This window comes from Myotis daubentonii, chromosome 17 (assembly GCF_963259705.1).
Source record: "Myotis daubentonii chromosome 17, mMyoDau2.1, whole genome shotgun sequence".
Classification (NCBI taxonomy): Eukaryota; Metazoa; Chordata; class Mammalia; order Chiroptera; family Vespertilionidae; genus Myotis; species Myotis daubentonii.
In genome coordinates, this window is record NC_081856.1 from 41,598,245 (window position 1) to 41,623,050 (window position 24,806).

The 24,806-nt window shown below is 46.7% G+C and overlaps 1 protein-coding gene across 11 annotated transcripts in view; it reads left to right on the top strand.

The window, feature by feature from the left end:
• Positions 1 to 24,386, top strand: part of NCALD (neurocalcin delta) — a 300,236-nt gene extending 275,850 nt beyond the window's left edge. For all 11 annotated transcript variants that reach the window (XM_059672040.1, XM_059672031.1, XM_059672036.1 and 8 more), the window contains 3 exons: positions 7,028 to 7,430; positions 19,426 to 19,531; positions 21,722 to 24,386. In XM_059672040.1, the coding sequence (XP_059528023.1) occupies positions 7,053 to 7,430; positions 19,426 to 19,531; positions 21,722 to 21,819 (582 nt within the window). In that variant the 5' untranslated portion in view covers positions 7,028 to 7,052 and the 3' untranslated portion in view covers positions 21,820 to 24,386. The remainder of the gene's footprint in view (positions 1 to 7,027; positions 7,431 to 19,425; positions 19,532 to 21,721) is intronic.
• The last annotated feature ends 420 nt before the right edge of the window (positions 24,387 to 24,806 follow it).

Below are 24,806 nucleotides of genomic sequence, written 5' to 3' on the forward strand. Positions count from 1 at the left end.
TAGTTGGCAGTTAATTGTCAATCATAGTTGGCAGTTAACTGCCAATCATAGTTGGCAGTTAACTGCCAATCATAGTTGGCAGTTAATTTGCATATAGCCCTGATTAGCCAATGAAAAGGGTATCGTCGTACGCCAATTACCATTTTTCTCTTTTATTAGATAGGATAAACAACCATCCACCCACCTTGGTATTCCCTGACCCTCTTCCTTCTTCACTTTTCTCCGTGGCACACCTCCATCTAGCATTTCACTTATTTATCCAATTTATTGTATGTCTCCTGCACCATCTCCATGAGAACAGTGTTTTGGCCTGTTGGCTTCCTGCTGAGCCCCAAGTGCCTAGACCTGTGTCTCGCTCCCAGCAGACACTCAGCACATATGTGTGGAATAAATGAGTGCCAGTAGGAAGCTGTCTCCTCTCTCCTCACTGCTTCTTTCTGACTTTTTAGGGGACTGTTGTCTTAATTTCTGTGTCCTTTGTTCCTGGAGCTAGTCTGGCATAGTAGGAAAAAACCAGTGGACAGCCACGTACAACTCGAACTTACCATTTGGCTCTCTCATTCACAAGCTGTGTGACTTGGGACAAGTCACTTAACTTCTCTGAGTTTTCATTTCTTTGCTTATAAAATATGGAAAGCCTTCCTGCCTCCCACTCAGGATTGCTGGAAAGGTTCAATAGAATCCTACGTGAAGGGCCGTCAAGGGTAAGACGCTGTTTTCATTTTGCATGGTGTGTGGCCTGGCTGAATGCTGGAGCTTTGCATATATGACTGTCTCATTTAATTCTCACATCACATCAGTGAGATACGAAGTCATACTACTGGATCCATTGTAAAGATGAGAAAACTGAGGTGACCAAGAAGTTCAGTGAATTACCCAAGAGTCTAGGCAACAACGGAGCCAGGCTTTGGACCCAAGCATTTTTATTCAATGGCCTGAGATTCCCCCCATTATGTTCTATTGGCACAAAATAAGTATTCTGATGACTGTGTGGAGTAATGAAAAAGGTTTCATCTGAGGTGCAACTTTTGTCTGCAGACTGTTTTTCTCTTGACTGCTAATTAATGTGGCGTTTCCCTGATGTGATTCCCCCCCCCCCCCCTTCAACTCTAACAGGCAGAAATTCCCATCTTTCAAAAGAAAAAAAGTATTGTCAGGCATGCCTCCCTCTTTCCTCTCCTCCCCTGAGAAGGCAACTCTATCACATGTCCCCTGAGGTTTTTGTCCTGCAGACTAACCAAGTCCAGATGGTTTTCGCAAGTTCAGACATCGTGGGTCGCAAAGCGTTTGTAGTTATCTACTGAGACACCTTCTGGACTAAATCGTAAACACCCACTCCCCAAAGAACTCCCCGCACACTCTTCTCCCTTGTTTCTGCGATGGCCTGTCTGTGCTAATGAACTTGTAAATGTGGTTTAATTACTGTTTACCGAAAAATAGCTGCACACACATCAGTCTCAGTGGGAGACGTAGCCCAAATGTTGAGGCCATTTGTTTCTGGTGCAAAACAGCTAATAAATGAGAAGAGCTTTTTTTAAACATTGGGAAAGGAACTTGTGTTTGGTTTTGTTTTATATATTTGGGGAAGTAGATCATTTCTTAAGAGAGTGGATTTAAATATTGGAACGGCACTCCCCGCGCCCCCCCCCTCCCCCACCCCGAGGCCAGGCACACGGTGATGTGCACAGAACCACAGTGTCATAAAAAGCATAATAATGGTGATTTGATGGAACACCACACCAAAGAGCTATATTCCGAAGAACTCCCCAAAAGGAAAACTCAGAATTGCTTGTAAATTCCGGCAAATGTTTCAGAGCTCTGTAAACCCATGTATTATGTATTACCTCATGTTTCTGAATTCTTGCCTCGGGCAAATTGCCAACTTAGCAACTAAATGACAGTTTGACAATTCTAATAAAAACCAGCCTCTCTATCTTTGCTTGTATTCCTTCAGGAAAAAGAAGAAGAAGAAAAAAAAGAACATGAGAGGGGAGTGAAAGTGATTGGAAGCTTCAATTTATGAATTCTGTTTGTGCTCCAGTGGAGTTGGAGTTGAGTTTTATGCATAATAAAATTCAACTCTTGCATAATAAGATGCTTGCCTGCTCTGTTCTCCCTGGCCCTCCGAGAAGCCGGCCTGGGAGCCCGAGAGGGGCTAGGTCTGCCTCCAGTGCAGACCTCGGAAAACCAGTCACCAGGACAATTACTAAGGGTTGCTCGTCATGTCCTGAACTGTGGCTGTTATGAAAGAAGTCTGAGCAGTGTGAGATGCAAACGCTGCCCTCCAGGAATTTATTTTAGAGGGAGCAACAGTCAGGTACACAGACAATTCAATATAAGAGACCCCAAGGGTGGGAGGTGGGGGCAGTGGGTGAAGGTGGTCAAAGGGTGCAAACTTCCAGTTGTAAGTTCTGGGATATAATGCATGGTGACTAGTTAACAATACCGCCTTGTATACTTGAAAGTTGCTAAGAGGGTAGATCTTAAAAGTTTCTATCACAAGAAAAAAATTGTAACTATGTGTGGTGGTTGGCATTAACCAAACCTATTGTGATGATCATTTCAGAGTATATACATATTATTGGGTTATTATATTGTACTAGAGGCCCGCTGCATGAAATTCGTGCAAGAGTAGGCCTTCCTTCCCCCGGCTGCCAGCACTGGCTTCCCTCTGGCACCTGGGACCCGGGCTTCCCTCTAGCACCCAGGAACCAGGCTTCCCTCCAGCCACTGGCAGGCACCCGGGACCCAGGCTTCCCTCGCAACCCTGGCTTTGTCTGGAAGGCGGTCTGGAAGGACGTCCAGTCTAATTGGCACGTTACACTTTTATTATTATATACTAGGGCCCAGTGTACAAATTCGTGCATCTTGAAAGAAACTGTGGGCTACGAGGCTGCAGGGGGCACAGGAATGGGTCTCATCCCATCCTCCTCGCCCCCGCCTGGCCCCTCCTACTGCGGCCCCCGGTCCCTTGTCTTCCGGCAGCCCCGCTCCTGCTGCTGCCACTCCCACACGCTGACTGCACCAGCCCTGTTCACACCTGCTGACAGTGCAGAGCGAGTAGGGCCAGCACCAGCAGTGGGTGTGAGCGGGACCAGCGCTGTCAGCAGGTGTGAGTGGCAGCTGCTGCCCCAATCGCCCCTCAGGAGCAGGGGAGGTGGAGAAGCCCTCAGGGCGATCAAGGCCGGCAGCCGCTGCTTGCACCCACTGATGGTGCCAAGTGATCGGGAACAGCGCTGGGTGCCGGCAGTGGGTGTGAGCTGTGGTTCTGGCATCGGCAGCAGGTGTGAGCAGGGCCATCGCTGGCAGCAGGTGTGAGAGGTGGCTGCCAGCCCCAATCGTCCCTCAGGAGCAGGGGGAGGTGGAGAAGCTCTGAGGGCCGATCGGGGCCGGCAGTCGCTGCTTGCACCTGCTGACAGTGCTGAGCAATCAGGGCCTGCGTCAGGTACCAGCAGTGGGTCCGAGTGGGGCCAGCACTGGCAGCAGGTGCAGGCGCCGACAGCAGGTGCAATTGCTCGGTGGGACCGTGGTGCATGGGAGCAAAGAATTTTCAGTAACCACCAGAGGTTCACCCTGATGACAGCTACCGGTGCCCCGCCTTGGTCTGGCGTCCCCACTCACTTGCTCCACCATCCCACTGCAGCTGATGCCTGCCATGTTCCACGCTCTGCTGCCTGCTGCTGACACAGCCATATTCTGCATGCACCCCCTGGTGGTCAGCACATGTCATAGCAACCGGTTGTTCAGTTGTTCCACTATTTGGTCTATTTGCATATTAGGGTTTTGTATATATAGATACCTGAAACTTACACAATTATGTCTCAATAAACCTGGGGCGGGAGAAGAGATCCCAAGACCAAGTCTTAACTACCAGATAGCTTTTTGTATTTTTTAGTGTTTTTTTTTTAATTTTAATTTTTCCATTATGGTTTACTTTTAATATTATTTTGTATTGGTTTCAGGTATACAAGACAACAACCTATACTAATAAAAGGGTAATATGCAAATTGGTCAGGATGCCCTCACAATAACGACCTAACAGCAGTCTACGTGGGGCAACCAGACTGGCAGGGAGGTAGTGAGGGGATGACCAAATGACTGAACAGCAGGCTGCATGGGGCGATGAGGCCGGCTGGGGGGTTAGTGAGGGATGACCAAACAGCAGGCTGTGTGGGGCGACCAGGCTAACAGGGGAGGCAGTGAGGGGCGACCAGGCTGGCGGGGGGTGGGGGGGGCGGCAGTTGGGGGTGAACAGGCCAGCAGGGGGGGAAGTTGTGAGTGACCAGGCTGGCAGTGGGGGGGGGGGGGGTTGGGGGCGACCAGGCCAGTGGGGGGGGGGGGGGAGAGACAGTTTTCTTTGATTACAAAATCCTCATTATTAACCAGTGCGGATTGGCTGTCAACCTGTTAAAAATGTGGATTGGCTGTCAACCGGTTAAAGATGTGGATTTTGTAATCAAAGATAACATGATAATTTCAAGAGAAACATCAAAAGTGCTTTATTCAAAGTAATGTCCATCGCTAGCTACACATTTCCCCCATCTTTCAGGTGATTTGTGTATACCATCCCAATAGAACTTTTCTTGTTTTGAGGCAGACCATTCAGAGACCCAATTTTCCACCTCTTTGTACATTTTGAAGTGCTGCACAGAAAATGCGTGTGTCATCGATCGGAATTATGTGGTAATCTGAAGGAGCAAGGGCTGGTGAATATGGCTGATGGGTTAATACCTCTCAGGCAAGATCTTTTAACATGTCTTTAACTGGTTTTGAAGTGTGTGATGGTGCGTCATCATGAAGCAAAATTACTTTGTCATGTCTTCTGGCCCATTCTGGTGGTTTTAGGATCAAAGCATTCAAATTTATTATTTGTTGTCTGTAGCGATCAGTATTAATGGTTTCACCTGGTTTTAGAAGCTCAGAATATACCACACCTTCCTGATCCCACCAAACGCAGAGCATTGTCTTCTTTCCGAAGTGATTTGGCCTTGCAGTTGATGTTGATGGTTGACCTGGATCAACCCATGATTTTGTGCATTTGGGATTCTCAAAATAAGTCCACTTTTCATTGCCAATCAAAATTCCATGCATAAAGGACTTTCTTTCATGTTGAAGCAACATTTTTACTGATGACTTTTCGGTTTTCCATTTGTCTTTCATTCAGTTGATGTGGCACCCATTTTCCCTCCTTTTAAATCTTTCCCATTGCTTGTAAATTATCTTAAAGTGTTTACTGAGCAATGTTTAATCTTTCTGCAAGTTGTTTTTGAGTTCGACATGCATCTTCATCCAATAATGCTTGTAATTGTTGGTCTTCAAACTTTTTCGGTTGACCTGGATGTTCTTTGTCTTTCACATCGAAATCATCACTTTTAAAGCATTGAAACCAGCGTTCACAAGTATCTTGAGATGGAGCATGTTCACCATAAGCTTCCCGAAGCATATGATAACTTTCAGCAGCACTTTTCTTCCAAATAAAGTAATGAATTAAAACTTCCTGCAAATGCTCTTTTTTTGGCACAAAATTAGACATTTTTAAGCATAAAAATATCTATGATGTTAACACCTTCAGTAAATTTGACATATGAAGTTTTTGAAGCTTGTTGTCAATACAACAAAATAGCATACATATCAAATCACATATATATCAACATATGTGTAACTCCATCTATTGAAAAATATCTGCATTATTAATCCGTACACCTAGTACACAACTGGGTGTCCTTTACAGAAGAGGGGACATGTCTTACTTTTCTTTGCATCTACAGTGCCAGAAACATATCTGGTATATTGCGCTCAATAAACATTGAATGGCTACTAGTATGTGAATTGGAAAGACAGTAATTACTGGTATTTTCCCATCTAATAAAAGTTGCCTTTATTCTTCATACCATACTATTTTTAGTTTAAAAATATGTAACTAAAAGGTGTAATATATATATATATATATATATATATATATATATATATATATATATATATATATATATATATCCTTGTTTTTTTAAATGTAAATGCATTAAAACATTTGTTAATAGCATATTTAGATAAGTATGCATTCAAAAAATCTGGAAGGACACCCCAAATTCCAGCAGTGGTTACCTCTAAGTATTTAGATGTGAAATGTGATGAATGAAATGAAATGAAAGGAGATGTGACCTTCTCCTTTATGAACTCCCGACTTGTTTTGCTATCTTATTGGGGAGGTGTGCTGCTGTTAGGCTAAGAAAATATGAAGTAATATGTATTTTAGAAAGGAAAGTTTGACCTATCCCATGAACCACAATCATTAGACATAAAAAAAACAAAACAAAACAATGAAGCATGATCTTTTACATCTAAACCCTGTGTTGACAGTGACTTGACTTCATGAACTTAAATAGTTGACTTAGCTTAGTAGCTTTAATGGTATTAGGCAGGTTTCTGTTTTCCTTACTCATGTCTGTGTTTATACTATTCAGCAGGTATGCAAGCAGCACTTTACTTGTAAATGTTCTAGCAATTACATGATCGCTTTTGCTCCCTCTCTTCCTCTCCTTTAATTCTCCCTTCTCATACTTGGACTCAGTGTTAGAACCTATATTTTTTTAAAGCCATCCATGGCCTCTTCCAAATAGATAAGGCAGAATTAAGTAGCCAGTGTGCCTCCCTCTCTCTCTCTCTCTCTCTCTCTCTCTCTCTCTCTCACACACACACACACACACACACACACACACACACACACCACACACACACACACACACACACACACACACACACCCATTCTCTCTCCTTTCATTATGCATCTCTTGTTTTCAGGTTGGCTCTGTATAAAACAAATAACAGTGTCTGATCAGTGATATTTTTGCTCCTCATCGTTTGCCTGCTTGTCTTTCTATTGTTTTGTTTGGCTGACTACGGTGTTGGAAAACCTAGACAATGTTATTAGACTAAAATAGAGTTTCTTTCTTTTCCCCAAAGAAACATTCACAGATGATAAAATGTGCCTCTAAAGAGCAAGTCTAAACTGATGTCTATTCTTTTCCAGCTCCAGCTGAACCCTCGCCGCCAGGATGGGGAAACAGAACAGCAAGCTGCGCCCAGAGGTCATGCAGGACTTGCTGGAGAGCACGGACTTCACGGAGCACGAGATCCAGGAGTGGTACAAAGGCTTCTTGAGAGACTGCCCCAGCGGACATTTGTCGATGGAAGAGTTTAAGAAAATTTACGGGAACTTTTTCCCTTACGGGGATGCTTCCAAGTTTGCAGAGCACGTCTTCCGCACCTTCGATGCCAATGGAGATGGGACAATAGACTTCAGAGAATTCATCATAGCCCTGAGCGTGACATCGAGGGGCAAGCTGGAGCAGAAGCTGAAATGGGCCTTCAGCATGTATGACCTGGATGGCAACGGTTACATCAGCAAGGCAGAAATGCTAGAGATTGTGCAGGTATGTAGCCCACTAAAAGGTGTGTGTGTATGTATGTATGTATATATATATATATATTCATTCATTCAAAGAGAAGAACATGAGCTACAAGTTAGAATTGAAAGGTGCACAGTGGGGCTCAGTGCATATTTGGCTACCCGTGTTTTTGAGAATATTGAACCCGTGTTACTAAACAGGGAGGTTGCACATAAAAATGCAGATTGGTTGGCATCTCTTGAAAACTCAGGAGGTCTGGCAATGCTGGGCTCCCATTCTTGCCTGGTGTAAGTCACCTGGGGCTTTGCAGTGACTGCCACCCTACAGATGGACTTGCAGTCTGCAGTTGGTCATGCTCATTATGGCACCTCTATCCCTTCATTGCAATGACCTGCCTTTTGAGGTTATATCTCCTGCAGTGGTCATTTAATGATCAAACTGTGGCCTGGGTTCAAATCTTGTCTCTTTCAGTCACTACCTCTGAGACTTTGACCTCGTTCATCTACGTGAGCTTCGTTGGCGTCATCTGTAACTTAAAACTGCCAACAGAGCCCACCCATGTTGTGGGATTATTTTAAGATTACATGTGACTCTCCAGGTTCATTGCTTAGCACAGTACCAGCCATGGGTAAAGCTCATCATCACCATCTTCATTTATATCTTTATTAGACTCTTGAGTAAAAGCAGGGATCTCTAGCCTCAGTTCTGTATGGTCAGAGATACACACGTAGAATGGGGCCTCCATCATTTCAGCAGGAGGCACTCCATTTTCTTTCCCCAAGTCATCACCCAGAGTAAACTTCCTGTGTAGAACAGAAGGGACCCTGGTGTGGGCCGCAGGCCACATTCTCCTCGTGGGAAGGGTGGGAAAGGAACAAAGAAGGTATGGTCATGGCAAGGTCAACGTGATCAGCAGTGAGCAGGACCCAGAGACAAACCTGGACGCGGAGAGGATCAGGAGACCCCCAGCCGCAGGCAATCAGAAGGGTCAGGTGGGTGGTGGCACCAGGGAGGGCTGGCGGTTGCTCACTATCTTGGCAGACGCGTGGGCACAATAGGGAAGCGCCTGGCCACAGACAGCAGGTCCAAGAGAGTGGGCGTTTGGCTTCCTGGAGAGCTCGTCACAGAGGCTAGCACTCGTGCCAGGGCATCTGGGTTCAGAGGTAGAGCTGCAGCCCCTGGGATAACGGGGGAGGGTGGGGGGGGGTTGGCAGAAAGACTCTGGAAGGAATGGGGGTGGATGTAACAGGAGGAGACAGACAGGCTCCCACTGCTGGTGAGGAAGAGGGTGGAGGTGTGGCTCTTGCTTTCCAGGAACCAAGAAGACCTGCTCACAGAAACGAAGGGCAGAGCCAGAAGGACTGACTTGTTAGTGAGCCTTGTGGCCAAGGCCTGGGGTCTGCCCCTGACCAGTGGGACAGAACCCACACGGCAGGTAGAGTGACAACTGCACACAGTGCAGGGATGTGGGAGCAGGAATCCAGGTGATGGCCCTGTATTAGGAAACTATAAGATCCGCCACTGGTTCTTTCTGCTTAGGCCACCAGTGGCTCTTCCTTCATCCTGAGCAGTAACTATCTGAATAAACTGTGTTAAATTGATCCCTCAGAAACGGGGATCTTAAACAAAAATAAAGGATTTCTCCCCTGCCCCAAGGATAAATGTATAAAAAATATAATGTCTACTATAAAAATATGGGCAGTATAGAAAAATATGAGTATTATTGCTAATCATTTTCTAATATATCCTCCTACTCCTATTTCCACACATTTAAAAATATCTATTTCATAATGTACATAAAATTTTGTATCTTGCCATTTTCACTTAACATAATAACAAACATTTCTCATGTTATAAAAACTTTTCATGAAGATATTTTAAAGGCGCATAAGAATCATATACTATAATATACTTGATTTTCCCTTATTGTTGGATATTTAGGTTGTTTCCAGTTTTCATTATTGCACGTAGTGTTGTAACTTTTAAAAATAAAGTAACGAATAATTCTTGTGCATGAAACATTTTCTATATTTAGGATTATTCCCTTAGAATAAATTCCCAGCAGTGCAATTACTGGGCCAAAGGGAATGAGCATTTATCTCTTCGGCTTGGATACCCTCTGCCAGATTGTTTTTCCAAATGTTTTCCCAAAGTGAGGGAAGGGTGCCCGGTATGGTTTCACTTTTCCCATTTTTTCTTAATCTTTGCTAATTGAACAAAAATTAAAATGTAAAAGGTGAGAAATTCTAGTAGCTTTATCTTGTCTCTCCTTTTTATCTGGGAGAGCTGTGTCCCCTGGGGTTCGTGTCCCCCGGGGCTCCCTGCCTCCCTGCAGGGAGCGGGACAAGGACATTCTCCTCCCGGAGAGAATTGCTTCCTGATTGGGACCTAAGAAAAAGGCGCGGCCACTGTGTCCTCTTCTGTTTAGCATTTGCGCCCATTTCTCCTGGCCGTCCTGGCCAGTGGTTTGGTGGCCAGTACTGATGGAGAGGAAGACCCTCCAGACCACACGGGCTTTGAGAAAGCAATGCGTTCACACATCCATTCCGCACCTGGGATGAAGCACCTACTAAGTGGCTGGCACTGGGCGTCAGCAGTACCAGGTATAGGGAGGGAAATGGGCTCTCCCTGTGCTGTGGAATCCAGCTGCGAGGGAGAGCGGGAACTCTGCAGAGAATGTGCAGGAGGGGCCAGTAAGCACTTGCTCCCTGTCCAACACGGAATGTAAAAGTGATCATAAGTCGAAGGAGCGTTCAGCCTGACAAGGCATCTTCTTCTCTGTGAAGTAGCTCAGGGCACTCGCAGGCCCACAGTAAGTCTCCAGGTCACCACTGGGAGGGCACAGATTCCTTAGTAAACACATATATATACACCCAGAGTCTTTAAGAAGCCTGCAAATGGAAAGCTCAAATTTCCTCAATTGTTTCCTGCAGCACTGCACCCCGATGATTAATATTCATGACAGTAGAGAGATAATATTGCAGCATTGTGATGTGACTTCCAAATTGCCAGTAAAATTAAATTAAATTTAGAACCATTTTCCTATTAAGGGCTGTGCTATTCTATTCTGCTACTTTGCAAACTCACTATTCATGTATTCTGACTCATTCTTATGTTAATTCCCAGTTTTCAGTGATTCTGAATTGGCATTTACTCTAGGATATTCCCAAACTTCATACTTTATTCCCAACCTCTCACCCCACCCTCACCCTTTGAAATCCCACACTCCATAAATTTTCTAGTTTTCCTTTCTTGATGTTGTTTCCTATAGTTTAGCGTTGGTATCTACAGAACATTTTGTATGTCAGCAAGCTGAAATCTTTTGTACTTCCCAACATTGGTAGGAAGGACTCTAATGTGGACTCTGTCATACTGAACTACACTGTATTAGTTTCCACTTGCTGCTGTAACAAATTACCATTCACTTAGTCACTTAAAACAACACAAAGTGATTATCTTACAGTTTTCGAGGTCAGAGGTCTGAAATCAATTTCAGTGGCCTAAAACTCAAGGTGTCCACAGGTTGTGTTCCTTCTGGAGGTTTTAGGAGAGAGTCTGTTTTCTTGCTTTTCCTAGTTTCTGGAATATTCCTTGGCTTGTGGGCCTTTTCATCCACCCTTACAGCAAGCAACAGTGGATGGACTGAGTCCTTCTCACACTGCCATTCCTGTGGGTATCTCCTCTGCTTCCCTCTTCCACTCAGTTCTCCTGACTGTCCTGGTCAGTGGTCTGGTGGCTAGTAAGATAATTCAGAATAATCTCTACATGTCAAGATCATTAATTTAATCACATCTGCAAAATCCTTTTTACTGTGCAAGTACTGAATATTCATAGGTTCCAGGGATTAGGATGTACACATTTTGGGGGACCATTATTCAGTCTACCACATATGCCAAAACACAGTTATGTTCCTTTTAAAAAAAATAATTTTGTGCTTTATGAACATCTGGATGAATAAGAAAACCCATATGCAGATTTATTTTTAGAGTCTTAAATGGACATTTTTACATTCATGTGTTTGTGTAAGTGACAAATTTAGGAACACAATTTATTCCCAGTATTTTATTATTTCATTAAAATCGCCTCTCAGGAGTCTTTAGCCAGATAACAACTCTGACCTTTTCCCATGTTACAGCAGATCCTCCCTTCCCGGTGGGGTCAGCTCACTGCTGCAAGAGGATGGAGACTCCTTTCTGCCCTACACAGTTCTCTGTCCCCCAGCCCAGCCAGAGGCAGGTCTGAGTACACACACCCATCACACTGCAGGCTGTGTCTGAGGAAGGGCATTGCCCATTGGACCATGAATGCTTAGATCAGTGGTTCTCAACCTTCTGGCCCTTTAAATACAGTTCCTCATGTTGTGACCCAACCAGAACATTAGTTTCGTTGCTACTTCATAACTGTAATGTTGCTACTGTGATGAATCGTCATGTAAATATCTGATATGCAGGATGGTCTTAGGCAACCCCTGTGAAAGGGTCGTTTGACTGCCAACGGGGTCACGACCCACAGGTTGAGAACCGCTGGATTAGATGTTCTCTGTGATCTTGGAGGTGAGGGAACACTGAATTTAGGGATCCATCAATGGGGAGAGAATGTAGGAAGGACATGGAGGTCAACTGTCCCCCTTTCTGTTCTCAGAAAGTAACGGAGACTCTTGAAATAATGATAGGATTGCCATTGGTTAGGAATGATCAGTGTATCCAAAATGAAGATGAAGTGGGAACCAAGAGAAGAATTGGCATGTGAGAGTTGACATCTTGGTTAATCTTACCATGCCTCTCTCTTTTTCAATCTCCCTTTTCCTTCACTTTCTTGAGCAAGTTACTTAATCTTCCTGTTCATTGTTTTCATAATTTGTGAACTGAAACTAATTATAGCACCGGACTCACAGGTCATTGTAAGGGATAATTAGTTATTACAAGTAGAGCTCCTAGAAGACTGTCATGGATTATCACTCAATAAATGTTGGCTGCTATCATCTATAGAAGTTTCCAGAGCTTCTACAGGAGGTTCCTTATAAAATAAAAGGAGGTCATTTCTCATTTATAGATCAAGGCAGTAGAGAATTTCCCACTAAGTTTCAAGTTAAATTTACCTAGACATAAAATGGATGTTCACAATGAAAAAGGAGGTAACCCAGCTAAACCTCCGATTGGTGAGACTCACAGAAGTTCTTGGGTTCCTGGCCCTCTTCACTTGTTGTCTTTCCTGCTAAATACCAGCCTATCTGGGAAGAAGCTAAAGTTTGTGGCAACTCTGGTGTTCACAGGACTCAGATAAAAGATCATCTTTCTGGGAGAGAATATGGTTGAAGCCAGGAGTTCCCCAAATCTGAACTGTGGACTTGAGCCCACAGGAACACTTCATGCAGTGGGACTGTTTGGGGGAAGGTCTGTCTGTATTTGTTCTCAAGTTCAAATCAGAGACTTTCTGAAGGGACTATATAGTCTGACATTATATAGAATCTAACCATAGCAGTTCCCAGGGAATTTACTTTAAAGACCATGTTAGAATAATTTTTAATGAGCATATTTGTTATTCAGATGTTGGTTGCTTTAAAAAAATACTTGGTGTTCAAATAACTGTTGTCTCAGAATCAGACTTTCCCTCCTAGTTGTAATTCCGGATTAATTGGCACTTTTAATGAAGACAGAGTGAACTTCAGAATACCTTTTCTTTACCTCTTCACACCTTTTGTAGGAAAGAGGTTGGGTGTACACTGGCGGCCCATCACAGATTTCATTTTTGTTTCTTTTAGCCGTAGGGGGGAAATAACTACTCTTCTGATTCACTCATGTGATGAATAAGGCATATAATGACAGCAACCAGATGAGGAGGCAGCGAGGCAATGGTGGTGGCCATGCAAAGGTTTGCCCTCCATGAGCACCAACAAACTCACCGATTAACCCCACCTGGTCGCAAGAGCCCCAACTGTGACCACTTCAGACAACCAGCTTGTGAATATTTGTGCCACAGAGAACCAAAGTAAGGACCAGGCAGTTCTGCACGTCCTTCTTAGAACCACTTCTGAGTGCCATGTGAATTTTTTCTCCCAATAATCTTTTAAAATTGGCATCATAGATGCTATAATCCTTGGGGACATGAAACACTGTGCTCTTCTGATTCTGGAAAAAGAAATTGGGGTGGGGAGAGCTTCTAGTCCATTGTGATATGCCCCTGGGAATTCAGCTCCACACTCTCGCCTAATTCTCAGTTATGAATGTGGACCACAGATGTCACTGTGGAATGCAACTTAGATTTCTTTCCTGTAGGAAACGCTTGAAAGCAATCGCTTATACTAGTGACTTTCTCTTAGAGCTAACTTTGGTGCTTGCTATTTGTTGTGTTTCGTCTTTCCTTTTCTTATTAGGGAATTGATGTTATCCTGACAAGCACACTATAGTTTGTAACTCTTAGCATCGACTATGCCATCTGGCAACATGAGTGTTGTCTACTTCCCAAAGGCACCCTCTCTGGCTGTTCCCTCCTGGTCTCCTCTGTGGACTCCTATTCCGTTTCCTGTTCCCTCTAAACATGGATATTCCCAAGCCGAGTTCCAGCCACAGCACTGTTCTCCTTTCATTCCCTCCAGGAAGTCTCATCTTCTCAGTGCATGTTATGGGCTAGGCATAGTCATAAGTGCTCTCCATGCTGTATTCATTTCCTATGGTGGTTGTGACAAATTACAGTAAGCTGGATGGCTTAGAACAACAGAAATGTATCCTGTCACAGTTGTGGAGGCCAGAAGTCCAAAATCAAGGTGTGGTTTAGGTTGGTCCCTTCTGGAGAAACCTGAGGGATATCTATCCCATGCCTCTTTCCTAGCTTCTGGTGGTGGCTGGCAATCTTTGGCGATTTTTGGCTTGCAGGTGCGTCCTCCCATCTCTGCCTCCATCATCCGTGGCTTTCTCTCTGTATGTCGTGTCTAAATTTTCTTCTTTTAAGGATGCCAGTCATCGAATTGATTGGGGCCTGCCCTAATCCAGTATGATCTTATTTTAACCTGATTATATCTTCAAAGACCCATTTCCAAATGAGGTCACATTCACAGATTGTGGGTAGACAGGGATTTTTGCAGGATACTAGTCAACCAAGTACACATGCATGATCTCATTTCATCCTCACAACAACCTAGGCCCCATTATGGATGAAGAAACAGATTCCACCTAAATCTTCACCTCTACTATGTCTCTTAATGGACTTCATAAAATGTTAACCAGTACTTCAAGGTGCATATTCCAAAAACACTCATTGGCTTCTCCCCATATGTGAAGGCCTATAACACAACTCCAGAATGTCTGTTTAGGACAGGAAAAGGGTTATTTGGAAGAGGCTGTTCAAAGCTGCCTTTGCATAACACTTGACTAGGTGTACTGGTTAATAATGCAAATTTTTTTCAATAGATTGAATTACACATATGTTGACATATATGCGATTTGATATGTATGCTGTTTTGTTGTACAGTGGGGCCTTGACTTACGAGTTTAATTCGTTCCGAGACCGAGCTCGTTAAGGAGCTCATTAACTAAAATTACTCTGTCAACTCAATGCAAAAAATCGGCCAAGAGACAGCTGGTATCTCAAAAAACTCATTAGTCGGGACACTCGTAAGTCAAGGCCCCACTGTACTGGCAACAAGCTTCAAACTTCATATGTAAAATTTTCTGAAGGTGTTAACATGATAGATATTTTTATGCTTAAAAATGTCGAATATTAGGAAAGCTAATTATTTAACATATTCTTATAGTTCTAAATAAGAAAGCACTTACACCATTCAGATATGTAGATCTTCACCCGGTTTTAAAAGTGTTTCCAAGAAAAACCCTCGTGGCCTCCTTTCCTGGTATGTAATAGCCTTCGAAGCAGGGTGCTGACCTTTACCTGTAATCCAAGAACAGCCCTGCACTGCTTAGCTTCTCTTGCCCTTGGTTGGTTGTTGTGGGGCCTTGGATGTCCCTCCTGTTAGAAGACCCTGCATCTGAGAAGTCAGTCTGGTTTTCTTCAGAGAAAGGTTTGAGCCTTAACTCCTGGAATCGTGCCTGCCCCCCAACAGAATTTATGGACTAGGGTATGAGCCCTTCCTTCCCAACATTCCAAGAGGGAAAGGGAAGAAAAATATAGGCCATGAGGAAGCTAGTAAGACCCCTGGCTTCAGGGCCTGTGAGGGACAGAGCCAGAGCTGGGCCCCAGAGCTCTGCATTTACCCAGAGACAAGAATAGGGTTCTTCAAGTTTAATTAAAAACAGGATGTCCCTGCTGGGCCTCTCATCGATGTTGCTAAAAATAAAGTAGGGAAGTAGCCTGGCTTCTTCTGGTTTAATCCCATTAAATTTGGGGGTGGGGGTGGAATTGGAGCTAATAAAAGACATGATTTGTTTCAGATTGCTGTCTGGAGTTGTGTCTTTTCCCTCCTTGTGCTGTGGAGTCCTGGATTTGGAAGTTCTAATGCAATCAGCTCTGGGTTGTTGATGCCGTGGGAAGGGAGCAAAGGAACAGACAATTCCCTAAATGTGATTTTGCCAGGCTGTCATCTACTTACTCACTCTGGGGACCACTGGGTCTCGTCACCTCAGCTCTTTGCTCACTACTCTAGTACCACCCACATCATAGACCTGGTTTTATGTAATTCCTAGCTGTGAGTTGATGCACATTAAAAACAAACAAAAACCAGCAACACCTAGTCTGAGGGCTATGAGAGCCATCTGTAAATGTGAGCCTCTTAAAGGAGCCCTCACTTCCTCCTCAACCCCAAAGTGTATCCGACATTAGCTTCTTGCTCCATTCCAGAGCCCCATTTGCAAATATATTCATGGAAGAGCATCCTGACTTTCTTTGTGTTTTTTGTTTTGTTTTGTATTAACTTGTCCCTATTTCTCTGTCCCAACCCCACTCCTTTTGCCTAATAGCTCAGGACTAAAATTCTTGGAGACCTGCTGTTGAGTGTGAAAGCCTCATTCTCTAATACAAATTCATTTGTTTCCTTGGTCTTTCATTCATTTGTTCAATCAAGAGTTCTAGGGAATAATCTCTAGATTATTACCTAGTTGACTTCCCATCAAATCCCATCATGATAATTTTATGAGTCCAACTCTTAGAGGCTTAGAGTTACAAGAAATGCTTCAGACGAGTGGGTTTTACTGCCCACCATGGGACCCAGACAGTGTAGGTGAGGACTTTCATAACAATTATTAAGGCATTACTAGAATCACAATATCCGTCTCAATGGTGGTCATAAAAATGAAAGCTTTTGGTCTTCAATATGATGTCTCCCACGCCTGTGCCAGAGGATTGGTGATATGTAAAATGAGAAAGAGCATATTCGTCTTGTTGATGATTAACTCCTCATCCCCTGTACATAGTAGATACTCAATAAATGTTAAACCTAAATAATCAATTTTAATTCTTTCAACACTATTGCTTGCAAGTAAGGAATAGAGGTGGTTTGGGGAAGTAAGTGTAGATAAAAATTTCAAATTTATTGGCAGTTCCATCTTTTTGTTGCTCATTGGGGAAATACAAAGACTTTAACATGGTCTGTGAGGTCCCAGTGGTCTGTTTCTCCCCTCTCTGGAGCCACATCTCCAGCCACACTCCCCACACACTCGGCCTTCTTTCCATTCCTCTCACCTCAGGTGTCTACACCTCTGTTTCCCTCTGTCCTTTACCTCTCTAAGCTCTGTGTCTTCTACATCTTTTTGCTCAGCCATCATTCCTTGGGGCAGCTTATTCTCCTGACAAGGTTTAATTTCCCCAGTATGTCATCTCATAAAACCACACATCTTCCTTTGTATCACTGCTTTCAAAAATAGTTTTACATTCATTTCTTTATTTTAGTAATGTTGGTCTGCCTTATTTAAAAGTAAAACCATGATGGCAAGGATGGGGTAGATGATAAGGCCTGGTATATAATAATTGATCAATAAATATTTGATGCATGACCGAGTGAATGGATGAATGACTGAGTATGGGGTGGGAGAGTAAATGAAGAGCAGGCATTTTCTTAACCTGGGGTCTGTGGACGGGGGCCTGAATCCACGAGCCCTGAGGTTGCTCATCCATGCTCTTCCCATATCACAGATTGCTCTTTTAAAGACGTACTTACATGATCTAATGCGATACTGGTTTCTAGATTCTGTTTGTTGTTTTTTTAAGATTTCTGGGCTTGTGGATTTATAGAACATTTAGCTTATGTAAGTTTGCAGTTCCTGTGAGGTGTGTGTGTGTGTGTGTGTGTGTGTGTGTGTGTGTGTGTGTGTGTGTGTGTTCATCAGTTGGTGCCACTGATTGCCTACAAACTGGGTCAAGAGTTACAGAAAAGCTTCCAAGTAGAAGAAATGAAGCTAAAAGCTAAGGAAAGGGTGCTAGACCTCAAGGCATCCCTGGTGTGGAAAGACTTCTGCTCTCCACTCCTGTTACTAAATATTTACCTGGCCTGTGAACGCTCAGTGTCTCTTTCTCCCATTTGTAAAAATAGCTCTAGCTCTATAGCCTTTCCTAGTTCCCCCAAGGAGTCAGGTATCCCACGGCTGGGCATGTGGCACTGTAACCCCAGGAGATGGAGGTGTAGACCTGAGCTGAGGGGATGGCAAGCAGGGGTCCAGGAGGAAGGCAGAGGCTGGCTCCCCTGTTGCTCCAGGGCACACTTCAGTGAATGTTTCTTGGGAAAGCTGACTGTGGCCAAGTTTATCCCTATGGCACCCATAATCCCAGACAAGGCCACAGCTGTGAGCTTGATCTTTCTCCCAGAGGGAGTCGCTGTGGAGGCAGTTCTGGAGTTCAGCGAGGGCTTTGATGGGTTCAAGACAGACTCAAGAAGCCTGACCTAGGGGTCCCTACGGGGGCCGGGGAGGTGGGGATCAGCCCCAGGGTCAGCACGCTGGGTGAGTCCATTTTTCACTCTTGTTTTACCACCAGGGTTAGAATATTTACCCTCCTTTCTCCAGAACATTTTAGGGCCGTGGGGCAGGTTGATCCTAAACAAGACTAAAGATAAGTTCAGCCTTTAGTATCAGTTTTGCTCCCACATTTCCCATCTGGATGCTTCCTGCCCTCAGCTGCCTTCCTTTCTTTCCTCCCTCCAGCTGTTCCACTGCCCCCAGAGTTCCAGAACTTTCCAGATTTTTGTGCCCGTCCTGGGGCAAAACCTACTTTTTCTAAAACTCCTTTCAGGCACTTAAATGCCCATACTGAGTACCAAGGGAGGGGGCGTCCCCAAGTGGTGGGGGAGATGGCGTCAGTACTTCTTACAAAACTCTTCCAGTAGAACCCTCCTTTGCTCAGCAGATTTCAGATGCACCCAGTTTATCCCCAGCCTGAGACTACATAACTATTTATCCCAAACCTGGATGACGGATTGTTCCCACTGGGGGATGGTTGGGAGCTCCCTGAGGAGGAATGCGAGACGATTCCCATACAAAGGAAGAGCATTGGATGGAGGGGGATGCCTGTGGGGAGAAGACCAGGGCTCGCACTTGCAGACGTCAGGTGTTTGCCCCCCCCCCCCCCCCCCCCCCCCCCCGCCCCGTGAAGGCCCTGGCTGGAGGCCACAGCAGACACCAGCCCGTCGCTCTGGCCTGAGGAATGCCATCTGCGGCCTTCTCCTAGAAGCGCGGGCCTCAGAGGGCAGCATCAGCACCACACGGGAGCTTGTTAGCGATGCGGGAGCTCAGACCCCCAGCCCACCCTCCTGAATCAGACCCTGCATGGTCACGATTCCCAGGGTACCCATATGCACCCTGACGTGTGACACCCAGGGGCCCGGGGGTCTCCCCACCAGCTGTCCCTCCTGAAGGCTCTTCAGTGCTGGCGAGAGCTCTGCGGCCTGGCTTCTCCCATCCCATCGGTGACTGTGCCTCTGTTTTCCACAGCGGATCAGCGGGGACAGGGCTAGCTCCCCGTGTGAAGCGAGGACATTCCCTTCACCTCCCCCGTGCGTTTGGGAGGTTTAATGATAGGGCTACCGTGGGCCCCTCCAGGCTACGTTTCTGACATCCCACGCTGTCGTTTCTGCCTCCAGGCGATCTACAAGATGGTTTCCTCCGTAATGAAGATGCCTGAGGATGAGTCAACCCCAGAGAAAAGGACGGAGAAGATCTTCCGCCAGATGGACACCAACAGAGACGGTAGGAGGCCCAGGCCGCTTTGCTTTGCTCAGGGTGGGGCTGCTGGAGGGGCTGGGGCGTTCAGGCAGGGAATGCCGCTCAAGGACAAGGTATTGGCCACAAGGGCCTGGCTCACGGCCCTTTCTGTGTAAAAGTAGCTCATGCTGCCTACTCCCTGGTGGTGTAGTTCAGAGGAGGATCAGGGTGCGGACAAGCCCAGGCCACAGCAGGCTGGGTCCTTGCAGGACAGCTCATCAGAAAGTGGGGAGGGGCTTGTCATTCTAGCCAGAGCCCCGGAGCTTTCACTTCAGCTGGCCAGGGGTTAGCGGACTCTCCTGCGCATGCTCTGTGTCGGGTTTCCTGGAGCCCAGTGGGTTCTCACAGCCGTCGGGGGGGGGGGGGGGGAGGGGGGCGGGGGGGGGGGAGGTGGGAGGGGGGTGAGGTGGACATCAGGTTCCTCCCTGAAGGTGACCCCCACACTTCAGACCCAGCAAGGGGCTGCAAAGCAAACCAAAGTGAAAGGAAGGTTGGAGTTCAAGCTCCAGAGCAGAGGAAGCTGACACTGTTTCAACCACTGTGCGAGTCCGGGTGTAGCTCACATATGGGGCCAAGACACAAAGCTTAGAGGGCACCTGCTCTACAGATTGAAAGTAAATCTAAAATAGGATAATATGCAAATGGTCGGGATGCCTTCACGTAATGACCGATCAGCAGGCCGCATCCCCGCCCCTGCGCCGGCCTGGAGACATGAGGCTCACATCCCCGACCCCAGCAACCGGCCCCAGGACGTGAGGCGCACGTTCCTGCCCCCGGCAATGGGCCCGGGATGTGAGGCTCATGTCCCCGCCCCCTGTGCTGGCCCAGGGGTCCAGAGGCACAGAGAGGCCCCTCCGCAGCAGGCTCCAGCCTACCTCTTTGGGGCAGCCCGTCGAGGAGCCCCAGATGGGTGGCCAGGGCCTACCTCTTCGCGGCGATGGATCGTGGGGCTCCTGCACTGTGACAGGGCACAGGCCATGCTGAGGGATCCCCCCTCCCCGAATGCATGAATTTCATGCACCAGGCCACTAGTAGATAGTTAAATCCCCGCCTTTCTCCTTCATGTGAAAAAAGGTGAATTTGGTTAACCAAGAGCCAGGACCTGGGGAGGGGCTGTGGCTAGGGGAAGACTTATTTTGTTGGGGGAGAGGGTGAGGGCTCCAATAGATGGCACCCCTCCTGCCTGGAGTTGGAATTAGGTGGCAGATAGAGCAATAATAGAGGCCAGAGGACTGAGCTTCATTGAAGGATGCAGCTCTGTGGACATGGGGACCAAACCCACAGCAGCAGTGAGCAGGGCAGCCTGGCACTGATCCTTGGAGGACTGAGGGGAGCAAGTCCTCCCTGCGGCAGCTCCTGCCAAGAGGAAGAAGAGGGCAAAGCTAAGGGGAAAGGCCCAGCAGCTCCTCCCAAGGAGCACCCCCCACCCCGCCCCTCCGCCCCGGCCTGGAAGCACCGGGAATAGGGGAGAAGCTTTGCCTCCCTCCTGGAAGGGACACTGTAGGAGTGGGCCCCAGGTGGCTGAGTCCTTCTCTCCCAGCCAGCCAGGGTAGGAGGAAAGCACCCTGATTGACGGGAGGGTTCCAGGGGGCACGCCCTGCCTTGCACACACACCCCTTTATTTTCCTTACCTCAGTGGAGGTACAGCTGTCACAGAGGGGCCCTCCCTCAGATATCAGCATCTCCCCCCCCCCCCCCCATCTCACGCAGCAAACCCAAGTAACCCAGGTGACCTGAAGGAGCCCAGAGGCTCCTCGTGACATGGTGGGAAGGAACGGCCTTGGTGCCGGGAGAGCCCAGCTCGGTCTCATAGAGGCTGAGGGGACATTCCTTCCACAAATACGAAGTGAGCCCGTCCAGGGCACGTGCAGCTGGAGAACCGGGAGGGCAGGGCTCAGGGCAGGGCCCAGGGCAGGGCCACCTGCCAGGGCAGGCACACCGGGGGCTCCCAGGAAGAAGTGTGCCCGCCAGGGGCGGGGCTGGCTCTGCAATCCTGAACAAGAGCTGCCCCCTGGGCCTCACATCAGGAGGGAGCAGAGTGTGGGCCTCGCGGCAGGTGTTGGATGGCAGGGACCAGGGGAGCCATCACTGCCTCCAGGATGCGGTGGGATGAGTGTGAGCTCTCCGGCTGCCACCTGCCGCCACTCACCTGTGCTCCATCCTCTTGCTTTCTAGGCAAACTCTCCCTGGAAGAGTTCATCCGAGGGGCCAAGAGCGACCCATCCATCGTGCGCCTCCTGCAGTGCGACCCCAGCAGCGCCGGCCAGTTCTGAGCCTGCACCCACGAATCCTAGAGCTGCTTGTGTTGTTCCCTTTTGATTTTTCTTTTTAATAATTTTTTTTTTTTTTTTTTTTTTTTTTGCCAAACAACATTGATGGTGATGCTGTTCCCCCCGCAGTCAGATGCTCCTTCCTCCGCGCCGCCTTCAGCTTCTTTTGTCGTGGACGCTTCGTGGGAATGCCCAGAGCCCCAACGCCTCGTGGAGCGCATGGACCGTGCTGTTGTGCACAGACTTTGTGGTGTTCATTGTTCTGACGATTTTCATTATTATTATTATTATTATTTTCTCTTGATTCTAATGTCTCTGTTCTAAAACTGAAGACGCGGGGAGGCAAGAGAAGGGACCAATCTGGCACAGTGATGCTACTGCAAGCTTTGAGGGGCTTGTTTGAAAAACAAACTCCCAACCCCCCACCCCCCAACCCCCCACCCCCGGTCTGTTGTCACACATGCCCCAAGGGTGACGGACCAGATGTGGGATCCCCAGCCTGAGAATGAAGAACCTTCTGGGGCCAGGCTGTTTCCAGCCTGGGGAATTCCCCCCGCAGGCCTGCCCCACCCCCTTCCCAGCAGGCTGTAGTTTCTAAGCTGTGAACATTTCAAGATAAAGTAATAGTGGAGAGAAAAAGATGGCTCAGCTATTTTTTCACAGGTTTACACTAGTTGAGCTAAGATGAGTTTCTTTGGAAAGTGATCACAAATGGTAACTTATATTCTAAGACCAGACCCATCTTGTTGCTTCTTGTGATTTAAAAAAAAAAAAAAAAGAATGCTGTATATAAAATATTGGGTATTGCAGACCAAATTAAGTGTTTCGCCTTGTTCAAATGAAATGCATGTTTAGTGAGCACTAATCCAATCTTATTACAAAAGACTGTTTCTGGTAGCTTATTGTGAAGTAAGCCAATTATAATGAATGTCTATGTCTTGTTTTAAAGTCATATCTGTCTTTGCACAAATGCACCAATCAGCAGGTATATTTTATATATTCCAGAAAAGTACCAAGTCATCCTGACTAGCCCAAACTTCATGTTGAATGTTTTTCCAGAGTAGCAGTGCCTGGAGAATAGAAGCAGGGCAGGCCGAAGTGGGAACCAGCAAATGGAGCACCAGTCGTATGAGAGATGCGAGGTGATGGGTGGCCCCCCAGCTCGTTGGTGGTATTACATTGGAGGTGTCTGAGCAGATCGACATTCTGTAGACCTGGGAAAAATATAGCATAAATTCTCAGGACTTCCCAATGGTTTGGTCCACATGAATGGTTAGGGAGTCGTATCTGGGAGGATGACTTTCCATGCCCCAACTGGCCCTACGGAGTCAGGGGTTGGACAATCATCTGATTCATAATGAAGAAGGCTTGGGCGAGTGCATCTGTGATTTTCAAGGCCCACTATGGAGAATCCAAAGGTGTTTTCCATCACCATGTTCTTTGACTGAAGATTTCTATTTCCAGAAGTGACAGCACAAATTTGAGCTGCTGTTTGGTCTGGTGACCTCAGACACGCTCATTTGAATTGAAAACTTGCTGGTTACAGGGGAGCCATATTCCAATAAGCAGTAGGCATGAGGAAACCCCAACACTCAAGGGTGTAGATGGGGAGAACCTACCCCAAGCAAAGGACCGCAGTGAGTCTGTCTCCTGCCACACTACTTCCTGTAAACCAACGGCCACAGGAAGGTACAATCATAACCACGAGGAAGATGATCTGAGCCCACTCTAACCTCCAGATTCTTGTGTATTACTTGAATCCACTTTCACGGGTAGCAAAAATCCAAATTTGTGTGGTTGACCAACATGAACCCATTCTGCAGGATGAAATTTGAGACCTGGACTCCGTAAAATAACTTTAATCCTCCTCTGAGTGTCAGTTTCTCACCATTGTTTTACACTGATACTTGCCAAGTTCCTCCATGGCCCCGGTGGGAAAATCTAGTTTTGAAAATTAGGGAATTAACCTAAGACATGGAGGGCAGAGTGAGCAAGGGGACCAAGCACCTCTATCGATAGTGTCCAGGAGGCACGCCTCACTCTCTCCCCATCTTGATTGCAGACCTAAACACTCCCTTTAGTTCTCCTTAGATGGTGGAGCGAGTTAATGTCTGGGAAACCCACCTGGGCTCTGCCCTTGGTTGTGATATCTTGCTGAACCAAACTCACTTTGTTTCCTAGAACCTAAAGCTGGAATGAGGAGCAGGGAAGAGGGTCTCCAGCTGTTTAGGAAAGAAAACAAGAGCCAGACGCATGGCTAATGAACGCCGACACGCTGGGATATGCGGAAATAGCCCTCATCCTGGCCTGCCATTGACCCTGTCTGTATTTTCTCGAGGGTTGTTTTGCTTCTCCTTCCTGGGAAGGCCTTTGTAGGACTAATGCAATGCACTCATTTTGGCCAAGGGACTCTGCAGCACACAGAAAGCTGGATGCCTAAAGGTTTATGTCACTCCTGTGCTGGGCTGTTCATTGTCATTGCTGTGTTAAGGGATGGATTCTGCTCTGTCTGAAATCAAGCCAGCCTGTGATGTTCAAGGGACTGGAATAAAGTGGTTTATAAATTGAAAGATGCTACAGAGTGGTTGACTCTCCATTTCCCTGTTTAGGGTAGGGAAGAGGTGCCAGGGGTGCTGTCCCACCCATCTCTATGCCCCAGGGGGCACAAATGGATTTAATCACATGCATATTTAGAAACCCCATCATATGGAATGGGCCCGATATCGGTTGACTCTAGCTTGGCAGTCAGGCATGTTGTGTGTTTAATGATTGTCTAGGACATGAGGTTTCCATGCCTAAACTGCCGCTCCAGCTGAATCTGTGCCTGTGTGAGGGTCGAGGTGCCAACTCTGGCCTCCTCCTTCTGGGTACAGTTTCTGCCCTCGAGAAACACAAGGAACCAGGGTTTATGAAAGGGGGGGATTGGAGAGGCTGCTGAGCCCCAAGCCCCATCCAAAAGCATCCTTGGTCTACACCTGGGATTCCGTACT